The sequence below is a fragment of the Hypanus sabinus genome, chromosome 9, assembly GCF_030144855.1.
Source record: "Hypanus sabinus isolate sHypSab1 chromosome 9, sHypSab1.hap1, whole genome shotgun sequence".
NCBI lineage: Eukaryota > Metazoa > Chordata > Chondrichthyes > Myliobatiformes > Dasyatidae > Hypanus > Hypanus sabinus.
Window position 1 is genome coordinate 142,565,301 of NC_082714.1, and position 18,117 is coordinate 142,583,417.

The following is an 18,117-nucleotide window of genomic DNA, read 5'->3' on the forward strand; positions in this document are numbered from 1 at the left end:
ATCTAGTGATTCTTGAAAGATCATTAATGCCTGGACAATCTCTTTAGCCACCTCTTTCAGAACCCTGGAGTGTTCACCATCTGGTCCAGGTGACATCTACCTTTATCGTTTCACGTTCCCAAGAGCGATCTCCTTAGTAATTGGAGAAATAACTCACACTTCGTGATCCCTGACAACCTGGAACTTCCACCAGTCTGCTAGTATTTTCCACAGTGAAGATGATGTTCAATTCATCTGCCATTTCCTTGACCCCATTACTACAGCATTGTTTTCCAGTGGTCCAATATCCACTCTCACCTCTCTTTTACATTTTATGTATCTGAAGAGACTTTTGGTATCCTCTTTAATATTATTGGCTAGCTTACTTTCATATTCCATCTTTACCTTCTTAAAGATTTTTTAGTAGTTTTCTGTTGGTGTTTAAAAGCTCCCAATCCTCTAACTTCCTACTAATGTTTGCTGTATTATATGCCCTCTCTTTGGCTTTTATGTCGGCTTTGGTTAGCCATGGTTGTGTTATCTTGCCTCTAGAATACTGTTTCCTCTTTGGAATGTATATATCTGGTGCCTTCCGAATTGCTTCCAGAAATTCCAGCAATTGCTGTTCTGCCATCATCCCTGCCAATGTTCTTTTCCAATAAATTCTGGCCAACTGCTCTCTCATGCCTCTAATTTCCTTTACCTCATTGTAATAGTGATACATCTGACTTTAGCCTCTCCTTCTCAAATTTTGGGTGCACTTGATCATATTATGATCACTTGGTCCCAAGGGTTCTTTTACCTTAAGCACTCTAATCAATTCCGGTTCATTGCACAATACCCAATCCAGAATAGTTGATTCTCTAGAGGGCTCAACCACAGGCTGCTCTAAAAATCTATCTTGTAGGCCTTCTAGAAATTCTCCCTCTTGGAATCCTGCTCCAACCTGATTTTCCCAGTTTATCTGCATATTAAAATCCCCCTTGACTATTGCAACATTGCCATTTTGGCAGGCATTTTCTATCACCCTTTGTAACTTGTAGGCCACATCCTTACTACTGTGTAGGGGCCTGTATATAACTTACATCAGGGTCTTTTTACACTTGCAGTTCCTTAGCTCTATCCACAATGATTCAACACCATCTCACTCATGTCACAGCATTCTAATGATTTAATTTCTTTTTTTTACCAACAGAGCCACATCACCCCCTCTGCCATCCTGCCTATCTTTTTGATACAATGTGCATCCTTGGACACTGAGCTCCCAGCTATCATCTTCTTTCAGCCATTATTCAGTTATGCCTAGAACATCATACTACCAATCTCCGACCGTGCTACAAATTCATTGATCTTATTCTGTATACTGCACGCATTCAGATATAACATTATATTGTTATATACAAATACAACAGGGAAGAATTGGATCAGCCCATGATCGAATGGTGGAGCAGACTCAATAGGCCAAATGTCCTACTTCTGCTCCTATATCTTATGGTCTTATCTTTCATCCTGTATTCATCCTTTTCGATTTTGTCTGCCTTTTACATTGCAACACCCTGTTGACTGTGATTTTGCCCTATCAACAGCCTCTTCCTGTTAGGAATTTCACGCCACATTGATTGTAGCCCAACGACCTTATCTTCAGCACTATCACTCCAGTTCACATCCTCCTGCCTCATTTGCTTAAACCCACCTAAGCAACTCAAGCCAAACTGCCTGCAAGGATATTGAACCCCTCCGGTCCAAGTGTAACCCTTCCTTTTTGCATATGACATACCTATCCCAAGGTCAAAGAGATTCCAATGATCCATAAATCTGAACTCCCTTCCCCCACACCAGTTCCTTACCCACGCATTCAGCTGCCAAATCGTTCTATTTATAACCTCACAGGCACGTGCCACAGGCAGCAATCCAGAGATTACTACCCTGGAGGTCCTGTTTCTCAATTATCTTTCCCAGCTCCCTAAAATATCTCTTCAGGACCTCCTCACCTTGTCTACCCATGTCATTGGTGCCAATGTGCACCAAGAGTTCTGGCTGCCCAACCTCGCCCTTGAGATTGCTATGGACACGATCCAAGGCATTCTTGATCCTGGCACCAGGGAGGCAACATACTACAGATCCTCATCTCTGACTAAGGAATCGCCTATCAACACTGCAGCCCTCTTCACCTCTCTACACTTCTGAGCCACAGCACCAGACTCAGTGCCAGAGACCTGGTTGCTGTGGCTCTGCCCGGTAGGTCAACCCCCTCAAACGTATCTAAAGTTATATGCTTATTATTAAGAGCAATGGCCAGAGGTGTACTCTCCACCGGCTGTACATTTCCCCTCCTTCTCCTGACAGTCACCCAGTTACCATTCTCCTGCTATCTCAGACTGACCACCTCCCTGTAGCTCCTTTCCATCACCTCTTCATTCTCCCATATGAGTCCAAGGTCTTTGAGCTGCAGCTCCAGATCCTTAATACATTATCTTAGATGTTGTAGCTCGGTACACCTGGTGCAGATGTGCTTATGTGGGAGAATGGAGCTCTACCAGACTTCCCACATCCAGTATAAACTACAGCCCCTGGAGCCATTCTCACTATACTATGCACTAAAAGAGGAATGAACAAACAAGAACACAGAGAGAGTAACTTACAAGACAATCTACCTCACCCAAGCCCAAGCCTGATGAAACAAAGCCACCCTAAAGACTGGCACACTCCAGAAAGAATGGCTGCTCCGTTTGCACCTGCATTTCTTGTATTCCCCCTTTCTAATGAATCCCTCTTGCTGATTCGTCACTCCTCAAATCAGGAAAAGCTGCTGCGAAATTCTGCTTTCAAACTCTCGATCACCGCCCTGATTAAAAAGTATCTCTTCTCATGCGCTACTGGTGTGGACTCTCCGAACAAAAGGAACAGACCATTTTCTAAAGGGAGAGAAAATTCAAGAATCAGAGGTGCAAAGGGACTTGGGAGTCCTTGTGCAGGGTTCCCAGAAGGTTAACTTGCAGGTCAAGTTGGTGGGAAGGAAGGCAGATTCAATGTTGTCATTCTTTTTTCAAGGGGACTAGAATATAAGAGCAAGGATGTAATGCTGAGGCTTTATAAGGTATTGGACAGACTGCATTTGAAGTATTGTGCATAGTTTTGGGCCCCTTATCTAAGATGTACTGGCATTGGAAATGGTCCAGAGGAGGCTTACATGAATGATTCCAGGAATGAAATGGTTAACATACGAGGGGTGTTGGATGACTCTGAGCCTGTAATCATTGGAATTTAGAAGAATGAGGGGGATCTAACCTATTGAATATTGAAAGGTCTGGATAGAGTGGGCGTGGGGAGGAAGTTTCCTATAGTGGATGAGTCTAGCACCAGAGGACACAGCCTCAGAACAGAACACAAGAATGAGGAGGAATTTATTTAGCCAGAGAATGATGAATCTGTGGAGCCCAAATCATTAAATATATTTAAAGGGAAGCTTGATGGGTTCTTGATTTGGCAGGGTGTACAAGGTTACAGGGAGAAAACAGGAGAATAGGTCTGAGAAGGATCATAAATCAGCTATGAAGGAATGGGTCAAATGTGCTGAATGGCCTAATTCTGCTCCAATGTCTTACAGTCTTAATGATAAAGTTAAAAGTAGCAAATTCAGGAGTAGTGCATCTATACATTTAAAAGTAGCAAGATTATTTCAGCAGAAGTGATACCGTAATTCTGTGGTGGTGCATCTGAACAGTTGCTATCAGATTTGGCCCATTCCATTGTTAGTTATGCAAAATTGACACCTCACTTCCTGCTCCACCACTACAGTACTTTAAATGAAGTATACAACTATAGTAAATGTGTGGTGAGTAAATTTTCAGATGACATTGAAATTGGTGGTCTCTCTTCCCACTATTACAGACATTTATACCACATGCTGCACCCACAAAGCTAACAGTATTGTGAAGGACCCCACACACCCCTCACAGAAACTCTTCTCCCTCCTGCCATCTGGCAAAAGGTACCAAAGCATTTGGGTTCTCATGGCCAGTCTGTGCAACAGTTTCTTCCCCCAAACCATCAGACTCCTCAAAACTCAGAGTCTAGACCAGGCATGGGCAAACTACGGCCCGGGGGCCATATGCGGCCCGTTAAGCTTTTTAATCCGGCCCGCAGAACTTGATGAAATTATATTAATAAACCTTGTTAACGTTTTTCCCCCCGCAATTCTGGCGTTTTCCCAATAGATGACGCACTCTATATACATTGACCTTTGTTGAGGTGCAGCGTATTACTCCACATTTGCGCTTTACTCTTTGTTCGGCTCGACCTATTTGTGTGAACAGGCGTTCAGCGTCATGAACATCAACAAAGCCAGCCACAGATCCAAGTTAACTGACCAACACCTCAGATCCATCCTGAGAATCGCCACAACAAAACTAAATCCAGACTTTGATGCGCTGGCTAAAAAGGGAGACCAACAACACTGTTCCCACTGAAATTAAAAATAAGTTTCTTCGTTGTGTTATATAAAAAATGCATTTGAAAATATTTTTCTCAATAAGCCTTACATGTTACATGTCATTTCTGTTAAGTGATGGACATGAGTAGTGCGCAGGTGCACGTACGTTCTCAAAATAAAAAATGCGCTCCAGATCAAATAACACGCTCCGCATACTGGCGCGCTGTCACTGTTCTGTCCTTGTGCTGGTCGTTGTTGAGTTTTGGCACAGGGGACAATTGAATAAGAAGGAGCAGGACAAGTAGACCTGCATCTCCTACCGTTTTTGAAATACAGTCAGGAGGAGAGTGATGATGATAATATCTTGAAGGATAACAGAATTTTCAGTGCTTTAAAATAATAACTGTTACTATTAAAAAAGCTGTATTTTATTCATTTAATTTTCAGTGTTTTAAAAGTCATTTCAATAAATAGCTAAATACCATGGGACTTCAAAGACAGATATTTTGTTGTAATGCATTTGTTCATTTTCAATTGAAATTAAAGCACATGCTTTCTACATATCCCATGATATTTTATTTTCTGTTATGAAGTGTATTACCAAAACACTCCGTCCATCTGCTCCTGGTCCGGCCCCCCTGTCAAATTTTAGAACCCTTTGTGGCCCACAAGTCAAAAAGTTTGCCCACCCCTGGTCTAGACTGACATCTACATCATTTATTATTATATTGTGATTTGTCCTCTGCTGTGCCTATTGTCTTGTTTATTAATTACTGGTCTGCCCTGCACTGTTTTGTGCACTTTATGTAGTCCTGTGCAGGTCTGTAGTCCAGTGCAGTTTTTATGTTGTTTTACATAGAGTAGCCTTGTGCTGTCTTACGTAGTCTACTGTAGTTTTGTGTTGTTTCATGTAGCATCAGAGTCCTGGAGGAACATTGTTTCGGTTTTACTGTTTACTGTACCAACAAATTATGGTCGAAATGACAATAATCATTTTCGCTGTCAAGTTAAGTCGTTTATCATGATTAATAGAGAGATCATGATGAGTAAGTGTGCCAAGGAATGGCATATGAAGTTTAATTTGGATAAGAGGTGTTGTTGCATTTTGGAAAAACAATTGATGGAAGGAATTTCACAGTGAATCAAGTCAAGTCTTTTATTGACTTTTATTGTCATTTCAACCATAACTGCTGGTACAGTGCATAGTAAAAATGTGACAATGTTTTTCAGGACCATGGTGTTACATGACACAGTACAAAAAACTAGACTGAACTACGTAATAAAAAAAAAGAGAAAGCTACACTAGACTACAGACCTACATAGGATTGCAAAAAGTGCACAAAAACAGTGCAGGCATTTACAATAAATAATCATCAGGACAGTAGGGCAAGGTGTCAGTCCAGGCTTCTGGTTTTGAGAAGTCTGATAGCTTGGGGGAAGAAACTGTTACATAGTCTAGTCGTGAGAGCCCGAATGCTTCTGAGCCTTTTCCCAGACGGCGGGATGGAGAAGAGATTGTATGAGGGGTGCATGGGATCCTTCATAATGCTCTTTCCTTTGCGGATGCAGCGTGCAGTGTAAATGTCCATGATGGTGGGAAGAGAGACCCCAATGATCTCAGCTGACCTCACTATCCGCTGCAGGGTCTTGCGATCCGAGATGGTGCAATTTCCGAACCAGGCAGTGATGCAGCTGCTCAGGATGCTCTCAATACAACCCCTGTAGAATGTGATGAGGATGGGGGGTGGGAGATGGACTTTCCTCAGCCTTCACAAAAAGTAGAGACGCTGCTGGGCTTTCTTTGCTATGGAGCTGGTGTTAAGGGACCAGGTGAGATTCGGGTGAACACCAATAAATTTGGTGCTCTTTACGATGTCTACCGAGGAGTCGTCGAAGTTCAGCGGGGAGTGGTTGCTCCGTGCCCTCCTGAATGATAAAACCGTAGTAGTTTTGTGGAAAAGAGGGAGCTAGGAGCACAAGTACACAGTTCCCTGAGAGCAGGTAAATAGGGTGATGAATATGACTTTTGACACACTGGTCATCATCAGCCAGGGAACTGAGAAGATGGGATGTTATGTTGCAGGTCTACAAGATGTTGCTGAGTTCATGTTTGAAATACTGTGTTTAGTTTTACTGTCAGAAAGAGGTATTGAGCTGTAAAGAATGCCAAGGAGATTTACAGAGCTTGAGGAGTGACTGAATCAAGGAGAAAGATTGAGCAGGTTGGGACTTGGGAAAATATTCATTGGAGCATAGAAAAATTGTTGGGTGATCTTTTAGTGATGTATACAATTATGAGAGGTATACACAGATGAACATGCACACATTCTTTTCCCCAATGATTGAGGAAATTGAGAATTAGATGACATAGGTTTAAGGTGAGAGAGTAGAGATTTAATAGAAATATAAGGGACAACTTTTCACTCACAGGGTGGCCAGTACCTGAAAGAGCTGCCAGGGGAAGAGGTTGAGGCAGGCTCATTAACAACATTTAAAATCTACTTGGCTAGGTACAGAGATCAGGACGGTTTGGAGGGATATGCTCCAAAAGTATGCAAAGGGTTCTAGCTTAGGTGGGAATTTTGGTCAGTAAAGACCAGTTAAACCTGCTTCTGTGCTATATCAGGGGTCACCAAACTTTTTTGCACCACGAACCAGTTTATTATTGACAATATTCTTGTGGACCAGCCGACGGGAGGGGGGTGGGGGGGAGGGTGTTAATCACGAACAGAATATAGATGATAAGTCAACTATAAATCACTTATCAGCGGCTAATACACTCAATTTTGTTTCAAAAAGGGTTTATCTAACGAATTTAATATTAAGCACACTGCGCATATTTTCCTCGCATGAATATAGTGATAAGTCAATTATATGTCACTTATAAGTCAATAGCATCATAACATCTTAAGTTTGGATATTAAACACCACATATTTTCCTCGTATGAACATATAAAATCATTGCAACACACCAATATCGCTGAATCACTTAAGTGTTTTTGAAAATATTGTCATTGAACATTTTTGTTGCTAGACATTAAAATTCTCAGATTTAAAGTGTTAGAACTATTTTAAATTGCCTTATTGTCTTTATCCAATATTTCATTCTATACCAGTATATCATCTCTTATTAAATTCAATGATTTTATACTACCTTTTCCCTCAGGCAAATCTTTTAATCTGTGATAAGCAGGTTCTTAGTTGACTACACTTCACTCGGATCCCAAAGCCTGGCTTCCTTCAAATCACACCTTTTAACATATTATCATACAGAAGACATACAAATCGAAGTGTGCTGTCTAAATAGATAACAAGAGAAGATTATAGATGTCTAGCTTCTGCAAGCTATGGACCCATTGACAAATTCAGCATCACTACTGAATATAAATCTAAAAATTATTGTTTGCATGAATGTACTTGAAAAGTTACTAGAAGGTAAAGTGTAAAATTTTGTAAGTAAAAAAGTATAATTTTGAAGGGTATAACTTTAAATTCCTTGGTGTTATCATTTCAGAGGACCTATCCTGGGCTCAGCATGTAAGTGCTACTACAAAGAAAGCACAGTCATAACTCTACTTCATTAGAAGTTTGTGAAGATTCAGCATGCCATTTAATACTTTGACAAATTCTATTGATGTGTGTTGGAGAGTATATTGACTAGTTGTATCACAGCCTGTTATGGAAACACCAATGCCTTTGAACAAAAAAAATCCTAGGAAAAGTAGTAGATAGAGCCCCCTCCATTGTGGGTGAATCCCACCCCTTCACTGAGCACTTGTGACATACATGTACTTTGATAATACATTGAACTTCGATTATTTTGTGGAATAAAGTTAACGACAATGTAATAATGCGAAAACATACATAACATATATGTTATATCCTTCAATGATATGCTGCAAAACAAATCTCCAATTGAGAAAGTAACAGATCTGGAATCCCTTTAAAAATTACCTTTAAATAGTACTGTAGCTCTAAATTTGATCTAAATGATAATCGCTTATGTACATAGATTTAATGCTTAATAACACTAATACAGAATGCTATGAATGACACAAAACAAATGATTTTCTAGCTCCATCTTATACTACTTATAAATCAGCAATAGCGAAGTTACACCATGAAATACATTACAAAATACCTGCGGGAATATCTTGGATGTGAGCAATTGCAGGTAGCAGATGCCATTGAATCCGTATACAATTTTGGTCTTGTGATACGAGAGTAAGTTTTGGAAATGAAGTTACTTTTCTTCCTGTCCATTGTTAGCTGACGAGTTTATCTTTCACAGTATCCAAAACTCTACACCCAAAACAGAAAACTCAATAAAAGAAAATATTCTATCTGACACTTCTTTTCTGGCCGAAGTTTGCTCAGGAGGAAAGCATTGTCAAGCTTTCTGCTATAGCAGCTCTGTACAGCTGGGAGCAATGACTCCACCCCCTTGTTGAATGCATGCACGTCAATAATTTACTATCAGCCATTCTACATATTTCTACGCGCTTCCTCAAAAAAATCATTTGCGTTCTTTATTTCATCCAATCAGCTTAAAATTTTTCATAGTGTTATTTACTCTGAATTTAAAAGAAGGAAATGTTTCATTGAAAAATCTATCACAAGATATAGGGTTGAAGCATGGGCTGAACAGGTTTTGTTTCATTCTTTTGCAGGGTTTAATCACATAGCAGATCACTGGCATGGTCTCAATAATTCTAGTTTTGTTAATGATTCTATGAAGCTGCAGTAGAAATAATAGGGCTCTATCTTTCAATGACAGACTACAGTCCTTGGATTGAGTGAGGGCACCTGGACTTGCTTTATTAAAACTATAATTAATTTGTCAACTTCAGCTTCATTTACAAATGGATTGGGAAGGCGAGAAGCCAGGAGGGGCAAATTGCTAGACCACTTATTTTTACTATACAGTGGCATGCAAAAGTTTGGGCACCCCTGGTCAAAATTTCTGTTACTGTGAATAGCTAAGCGAGTAAAAGATTACCTGCTTTCCAAAAGACATAAAGTTAAAGATGACACATTTCTTTAATATTTTATGATTTTTTTTTATTTCCATCTTTTACAGTTTCAAATTAACAAAAAAAGAAAAAGGGCCTGAAGCAAAAGTTTGGGCACCCTGCATGGTCAGAACTTAGTAGCACCCCCTTTGGCATGTATCACAGCTTGTAGACACTTTCTGTAGCCAGCTAAGAGTCTTTCAATTCTTGTTTGGGGGATTTTTGCCTATTCTTCCTTGCAAAAGGCTTCCAGTTCTGTGAGATTCTTGGGCCATCTTGCATACACCACTCTTTTGAGGTCTATCCACAGATTTTTGATGATGCTTAGGTCAGGGGACTGTGAGGCCTTGGCAAAACCTCTTGAGGTAGTCTACTATGGATTTTGAGTTATGTTTAGGATCATTATCCTGTTGTAGAAGCCATCCTCTTTTCATCTTCAGCTTTTTTTTAGACAGATGGTGTGATGCTTCCAAAATTTGCTGTTATTTAATTGAATTAATTCTTCCCTCTACCAGTGAAATGTTCCCCATGTCACTGGCTGCAACACAAGCCCAAAGCATGATCGATCCACCCCCATGCTTAACAGTTGGAGAGGTGTTCTTTTCATGAAATTCTGCACCCTTTTTTCTCCAAACATACCTTTGCTCATTGCGGCCAAAAAGTTCTATTTTAACTTAATCAGTCCACAGGACTTGTTTTCAAAATGCATCAGGTTTGTTTAGATGTTCCTTTGCAAACTTCTGACGTTGAATTTTGTGATGAGGACACAGGAAAGGTTTTCTTCCAATGACTCTTCCATGAAGATTATATTTTGCAGGTGTCGCTGCACAGTAAAACAGTGCACCACCACTCCAGAGTCTGCTAAGTCTTCCTGAAGGTCTTTTGCAGTCAAACGGGGGTTTTGATTTGCCGTTCTAGCAATCCTAAGAGCAGTTCTCTTGGAAAGTTTTCTTGGTCTTCCAGACTTCAACTTGACCTCCACCATTCCTGTTAACTGCTATTTCTTAATTACATTACAAACTGGGGAAACGGCTCACACTTTGCTATCTTCTTATAGCCTTCTCCTGCTTTGTGGGCATCATTTATTTTAATTTACAGAGTGCTAGGCAGCTGCTCAGAGGAGCCCATGGCTGCTGATTGTTCGGATAAGGTTTGTAGAGTCAGGGTATTTATAAAGCTTTGAAATTTGCATCACCTGGACTTTCCTAAAGATGACCGTAAACAAGCCATAGCCCTAACAAGTTAATTAAGGTCTGAGACCTTGGTAAAAGTTGTCTGAGAGCTCAAATCTCTTGGGGTGCCCAAACTTTTGCATGGCAATCCCACTCTAAAATTGTACAAAACAAAAATCAGAATCAGAATTTATCCGGCAGATGTTGTCTCTCTGCTCATAACAATAATAATGATAAATATAAATGAAAATATAGATTATACATACAAGTAGTGCAATCCAAGTAATAGTTAGCCAACAGTTAACCGGCAGTTAACTGTTCAGCAAAGTGACCACAGTAGGGAAAAAACTTCTCCAGTGCCTATTAGTCTTAGTCTAGAGGGATCTGAAGTGCCTACCAGATGGAAACAGTCCGTGCGCAGGATGGGAGGAGTCCTTTATGATGTTCCCCGCCCTCTTCTTCAACCTGGAAGAGTACAGATCCACAATAGAGGGCAGGGAGGCTTCAATGATGCGCTCAGCAGTCCTCACTGTGCGCTGTAGTCTGGTTCTATCCTGCTTGGTGGCGGCTCCAAACCACACAGTGATGGAGGTGCACAGGACAGACTCAATGACTGCAGTGTAGAACTGCAGCAGCTGTTCCTGAGGCAGACCATATTTCCTCAAGAAATACACTAATCGTGCTTAAAATGTTGAAAAGAATGTTTCAGCTTTAACTTTATGACTTTTGGAGATCTGTTCACCTTCTACTCACTTAACTATTCACAGTAACAGAAATTTTGACCAGGGGTGCCGAAACATTTGCAAGCCACTGTATATTCAAGCAAACGATAATGAAACAGGTCAGGAAAAAGGGTACAGGCTGTTTCCCTTGGTCTTATATCAAACAGCACAGAACAGGTGGAGGGCAAGACAATGGATGAGAAACTTTTTTTTTAAATGAAAATTTAAATTATTTTTATTACTTATCTTTCAAGTCCTCCACTTTTATGGTACATTCCCAGCCATTAGTTAGGGGACAAGCAATCTATCATCAGGATTCCTCGCCAGAAACAACTACAGAATGGTACACAAAATCATGCCTCTTACCATCATTCTTTCCTACTCCTGTACATCATCTTATCTTCTGACTGGATAGATTACAAGCGCCTGGACTCAACAACAAACTCAACATTGATGGGCCATTTCAGCCCTGTACATCACATTTCCAGTCCAGAAAAATTAACCTATTAACATCTTAAGCAACAATTACAAAATGCTGGAGGAGCTCAACAGGCTGGGTGGCATTTATGGAGAGAATAAACAGTTGGTGTTTTGAGCCAAGACCCTTCATCAGGATGGGGAAGGAAGAGAGGAAGAGAAGAAGTCAGGGTAAGAAGGTTGGGGGGGGGGGTGAGGGAGGAAAAAGTACAAGGTAGGTGACAGGTGAAACTGGGAGAGGGTGAGGGGTGAAACAAAGAGCAGGGAAGTTGATTGGTGAAATAGATTAAGGGCTGGGGAAGGGGGAATCTAAAAGGAGATGACAGAAGACCATGTAAGAAAGAAAAGGGGGAGGAGAACCAGAGGGATGTATTACGCAAATAAGGAGATAAGATGAGAGAGGGAAATGGGAATGGGGAATGGTGAATTAGAGCATGGGGGGGTGGGTGGGCAATAACCACAAGTTTGAGAAACCGATGTTCATGCTGTCAGTTTGGAGGCTTCCCAGAGAGACTACAAGGTGTTGTTCCTTCAACATGAGTGTGTCCTCATCACTGCAGTAGAGGATGCCATGGACTGGGAAGTGAAAATGGAAATGGGAAGTAGAAATGAAATGGGTTGCCACCAGACAATCCCATATTTTGTGGCGGATGGAGTGATGGTGCTCAGTGAAGCAGTCTCCAAATCTACTTAGGGTCTCATCGATATATAGGAGCCCACACTGGGAACACCAAATACAGAGGATGACCCCAACAGACTCGCATGTGAAGTGTAACCTCACCTGGAAGGACTTTTCAGGGCCCTGAATGGTAGTGAGGGAGGAGGTGTAGCACTTGTTCTGCAAGGGTAAGTGTCAGGAAGGAGATCTGTGGGGAGGGAGAAAAGGACAAATAAGTTGTATAGGAAGCATTCCTGTGGAAAATGGTAAGTGGCAGGGGAGGGAGAGATGTGCTTGGTGGTGGGGATTGCAGACATTGTGGAGAATTAAGTGCTGGATGCAGAGACTAGTGGAGAGGTAGGTGAAGACAAGAGGAACCATATCCCTGGTATGGCAGCGGAATGATGGGGTGAAGGCAGCTTTGAAGGTAGAGGAAGGGAAGCATCTTTCTTTGAAGGAGGAGGACATCTCATTAGTTCCAGAATAAAAAGCCTTATCCTGATAGTAGATGCGAAAGAGACAGAAGAACAGAGAGAAGGGCGTGGCATTTTTTTTTAACAAGTGATATAGGGTGGGAAGATGTATAGTCCAGACAGCTGTTAGAGTCAGTGGCTTTGTAATAGACATCAGTAGATAAGCTGCCTCCAGAGATAGAAACAGAGGGATCAAGAAAGGGGAGGGAGGTGTCAGAGGTAGCCCAAGTAAATTTGAGGCAGGGTGGAAGATGGAAGCAAAGTTGATGAAGTTGACGAGCTAAGCATGGGTGCAGGAAGCAGCATCAATGCGGTTGTCGACGAAGAGCTGGGAAGCGATGTCAGTGTAGCCTTGGAACATGGACTGTTCCACGTAGCCGACAAATAGGCAGGCATAGCTGCGACCCACGTGAGTGCCCATGGCTACACCATTGGTTTGAAAGAAGTGCGAGGGGCCAAAGGAGAAATTATTGAGAGTGAGGACCAGTTCCACCAGACAGAGGAGAGTGGTGGTGGAGGGGAACTGGTTGGGTCTGTCTACTAACATCTTTCTGGGTACAAATCATTTCCATGATTGACATGAAGCAATTAGCCCAGATACTTTAGTGACACACACATTCACTGAAGCCTCGGTGGTGGAACTACAGTCAGGAAACAGTTACAGTTACACAAGATTGGCTAGTGCCTCAGGTGAGGAGGCAAACAAATGTTCATCATGAAGGGACTATTCCCACAGAGACATCCCACCACTGCTTGGCTCTCTGATGAAACTGCACTCAAAGTCTCAGGTTTGGTAAATTCATTTATTATTGTCACATGTACAGAGGTTCAGTGAAAAATAACTGTGGTGGACCTTTGCTACATCTCCAGATCTAGTGCTCATGGCACCATGAGGGACATTACTAAGGCACCAAAAAACAAAACAGCAGTAGGAACAAGGTCAAGCAGGGGGACAAGGAAGGCCATCACTGGGAAGTCCTGACAGAATACCACCAGCCTTTTGTTTCCAGTAGAGCAGGATGAGACTTAGCACATGGGCAGTGAAGGAATACATGATGGAGTCATTTCATAGGCTAACATTAAAATCTAACTATATTGATCATACTCCAATGCTTTACAGAGAATAGTTCACTGGTTGTTGTCCAAGAGAGCCCAGATGACAAACTCTCTTTCGCAGGAACACCCTCATGATCATATAACACCTGGCTATAACAACTGACTCTATGAACCTGTGAACGTTTACAGAAATAACCTCATACAACTTCTTTAAGTTAAGGGGAGCCCCTCTTGACATACTTTGTGTGTGTATATTAGATGAAGGAGAGGAGATTTTCTGACCTGAATAGGACAGCTGTAGGCCATCTGTCAGTTCCTTCTCATAGCTTCCTGAACCAGCTGAAATGCAGGATCTCACTGTGAGTGCCATTTCCCTTTCAGTAAATTTGAGGGTCTCTCCCTATAGTCTGCAGAGCTAATCTCCTATATCATGTGCATTGTTGGTATCTGGCTCTATGCCGTTAAAGGTTAACATCCTTCTCTGTTAGGTGAGCAATAAAATATCTAAGATAGTATCAAACTCAATGAGCTCCCATCAAAAACATCACATGACCCATTTTACTATACCAGTCCAAGTGTAATCTGCTTCTTAAAGACTTGGGGCAAATTTCACAGTTTGTTTACATGGGATTAATGAGCATTAGCACTCTAGGTAGCACATGTTCAGTACGTCAAAATAATATTCAAATCAAATTCTAAACATCAGTTTCTTTTTCCTTCTCTTCCAGTTAGAACAGATTTCATTCACTTCTTCCTGTTTGTACTACTTCAGACATTTTTTTGATGTTATTCACTGGCTTGTATCTTTTTTTCTCTGTCAGCACCACTACCACTTACATCTTCTGGGCACCACCCCATTAGAATTTTTACTGTTCTCTCTGCCATTCTGCATGCCTCTGCCACTTAAAAACTGTTTGGTTTGGTTTTGCCCGACTGTAATTTCTGTTATATTGCAGGTGGTTTTATGTAAATGGTTTCTGAGACTGAGGGAACTCAACTCTGATTGAACGGAGAACCTGACCAAAGGCTAAATCACTCATTGCTAGGTCCAAGGATTTTACTTTGAATAGTTATGCATTGATGATTCATAACCAGAAGGATGTCAACACAATCATGCACTGTTGAACTTCAAGATGCTTTTAAACAAATGGCTTTTTGAAACTAACTGCTCCAAACTAAAGATGTGCATATATCCAAGAAAAAAACAAGATTGCTGTTAGCTGACAGACGAAAGCATTTCACAGGTATGCAGATTTATAAATATCTATCAATGTCTTTATTTGGTTTCTAGGAATATCCCAAATTTGCTAAACAATATCTTCTTCTGATGATACAGTTGTCAAAAAGAATATTAAATAATTATTGCATTGCCAAACATTTATTGCAGGGGCAAAATTAAAGATTAAATAATGATTTTGTTTTCATTTTATTGAACTTATAAACTTAGATTCAACTCCAACTTATAAATCTCCATTAATTAACCCATAAAGGTTGCAGAAATGACACCAAAAAAAAAAGAGCTTGGGGGACCATAAATAACAGTTACTTGTTCCTTCCAGAATGATGTATTTAACAACCTCGTAGATGTACTGGTGTTAATCTGACATTGGTTATGGATAAAATCCCAGTACTTGGTAATTATCTGATAATTTCCAATTTGTGGAATAGTTTCAGCTTCACTATCGGAATTGTGATCCAAACTCCTAAACTGACAGTTAATTTTTTTTAAATTTGGCTTCATAGCTGGCACATTTAAAGGTGAAGTGTCAAATAAATTTATTTGCTTTTAGGTTGGGACAGCAGTGTAAACATATATTTTAAAAACTACAGCTGCTTAAACTTTTAAATAAAAACAAAATATGCTCATAAAATGAACAGCTTAAGTAGCAACAGAGGGAGAACAAAGTCAGAAATGTCAGCATAATACACCAAACCACTGCCAGAATATTCAGTTACAATAACTCCTTTATAACCATGTAACAGTTACAGCACAGAAACAGGCCATCTCAGCCCTTCTTGTCCGTGCCAAATGCTTACTCTCACCTAGTCCTACTGACCTGCACTCAGCCCATAACGCTCCATTCCTTTCCTGTCCATATACCTATCCAATTTTAGTTTAAATGACAATACAGAACCTGCCTCTACCACTATTAATAATACTATTATAATAATATTATAGTATTATAATATTATACTATTAAATTTCCTCAGTGCATGCACGTTCACATACACATACACACACACTTACTTCAGCTGGATAATTAGACTTATATGTCACTGATAAAAACTAAGTTTGAGAGGTTAATGAATGAGATTTTATTTTCTGCAGATGGTGAAACAGAAACCAATGAAAATAATAAGTATTTCAAGTGCAATTGGTAGAGTGGATGATTTCAGCAAACCAAACATTTGGGTTTTTTTCAAGGGGGGTGGGTGGGAATTAAAAGTAGAGAATTTATATCATTGATGTAAGAAAGAAGATAAATAGAGTGTTGTTCTGGACTGTGGTTCTGGCCACAATATTTTTGAGAGGCATAGAAGTAGAGAGTTATGTTACACGAAGATTCCAAGAAATTAATTTTATCTACTGCAGAAGGCTGAGCAGCCGTGGCCTTTTTGGTTAATGAAACTGAAAAACTGACAACTTTAAAATTGGACAGGGAGAGAGCATTTCCAATCCAGACGAAGAACAATATAATCATTCTGAGATACTGATCAAAAGAATTGGGAAATTAAAAGAAAACCACTCCCAGAGATAAGTGAGAATGTGGAACAAGCTATACCAAGTAAGGGTTGAATTGAATTGTACATTGTACTGGCTGACACAAATTGTCTTTATCTCTGCAATGTATGTATCCCTGAAAGTTATAGCAGCATTCTCTTCCTGTGAACTGGTTGCAACCCAAACAGTTTGCAGGTCAGAAGTAAAGATAGATAGATACTTTATTGATCCCAAAGGAAATTGCAGGTCACAGTAGCATTACAACTGTATAGATATACAAATATCAGAAGAGAAGTAAGAAAGAATTGAAAATGTTACCTCAAGAAGTCTAACAGGAGAAGTCACCACTTGCCCAGCTATAGGTTGACTCATTATAGAGCCTAATGACTGAGGGAAAGAATTACCCCATATAGCACTCTTTGGAGCAGCGCAGCTGGCTTTTACTAGAAGTGCTCCTCTGTTCAGCCAAGGTGGCATGCAGAGTAAGAAACATTGTCCTGAATTGCTAGGATTTGCCGTGGGATCCTTTGTTCTACCACAGCCTCCAGTGTGTCCAGTTTGACTCCTATAACCAAGCTAGCCTTTCTAGTCAGTTTATTGACCCTATTGGCATCACCCTGTTGATGCCATTGCCCCAGCACAAGATTGTACTGGCAACAGCAGACTGGTGGAACATGTGAAGGAGAGGCCTGCATACTCCAAAGGACCACAGTCTCCTCAGGAAGTAGAGGTGACTCTGGCCCTTCTTGTTCACAGCCTCTGTATTAGTGCTCTACTCAAGTTTGTCATCCAGGTGCACACCCATGTATTTGTAGGTCCTCACCACATCGACGTCCTCACCATCACAAGTAACAGGAAGCAGTGTAGGCTTAGTCTTCCAAAAGTCCATCACCACCTCCCTTGTCTTATTGATGTTGCTAAACAAGCTAAGAACCCATGGAATTACAGGGAAGTTACTAGCAATGGTGGAGCATTGCCTGATCAGCAGAAAACAAAGAGTGGAAATAAAGAGATCCTATTCTGGCTGGGGGCTGTTTACCAATGGAGTTCCAGAGGGGTCAGTGTTGGGACCATTGCTTCTTATGGTGTATGTGAATGATTTGGACTATGGGATTAATGGATTTGTGGCTAAATTTGCCAATGATACAAAGATAGGTGGAGGAGCTGTAGTGTTGAGGAAACAGAGAGCCTGCAGAGAGATTTAGATAGTTTAGGAGAATGAGCAAATAAGTGGCAAATGAAATACATTGTCGGAAAGTGTATGGTCATGCACTTTGGTGGAAGAAATAAATGGGCAGACAAATATTTTGATGTGGAGAGAATTCAAAATGCAGAGTTGCAAAGGGACTTGCGAGTCTTTGTGCAAGATACTATAAAGGTTAACCTCCAGGTTGAGTCGTTGGTGAATAAGGTG

At 40.7% G+C, this 18,117-nt stretch overlaps 1 protein-coding gene across 5 annotated transcripts in view; it reads right to left on the reverse strand.

Annotated features, from left to right (window-relative positions):
• LOC132399865 (rho GTPase-activating protein 18) overlaps positions 1-18,117 on the reverse strand; it is a 133,254-nt gene that overhangs the window by 71,944 nt on the left and 43,193 nt on the right. For 2 of the 5 annotated variants that reach the window (XM_059980713.1, XM_059980712.1), the window contains exon 1: positions 8,553-8,771. The exons of the other annotated variants lie outside the window; for them this stretch is intronic. In XM_059980713.1, the coding sequence (XP_059836696.1) occupies positions 8,553-8,674 (122 nt within the window). In that variant the 5' untranslated portion in view covers positions 8,675-8,771. Of the gene's footprint in view, positions 1-8,552; positions 8,772-18,117 lie in introns of those variants that run through there. 5 annotated transcript variants of the gene reach the window in all.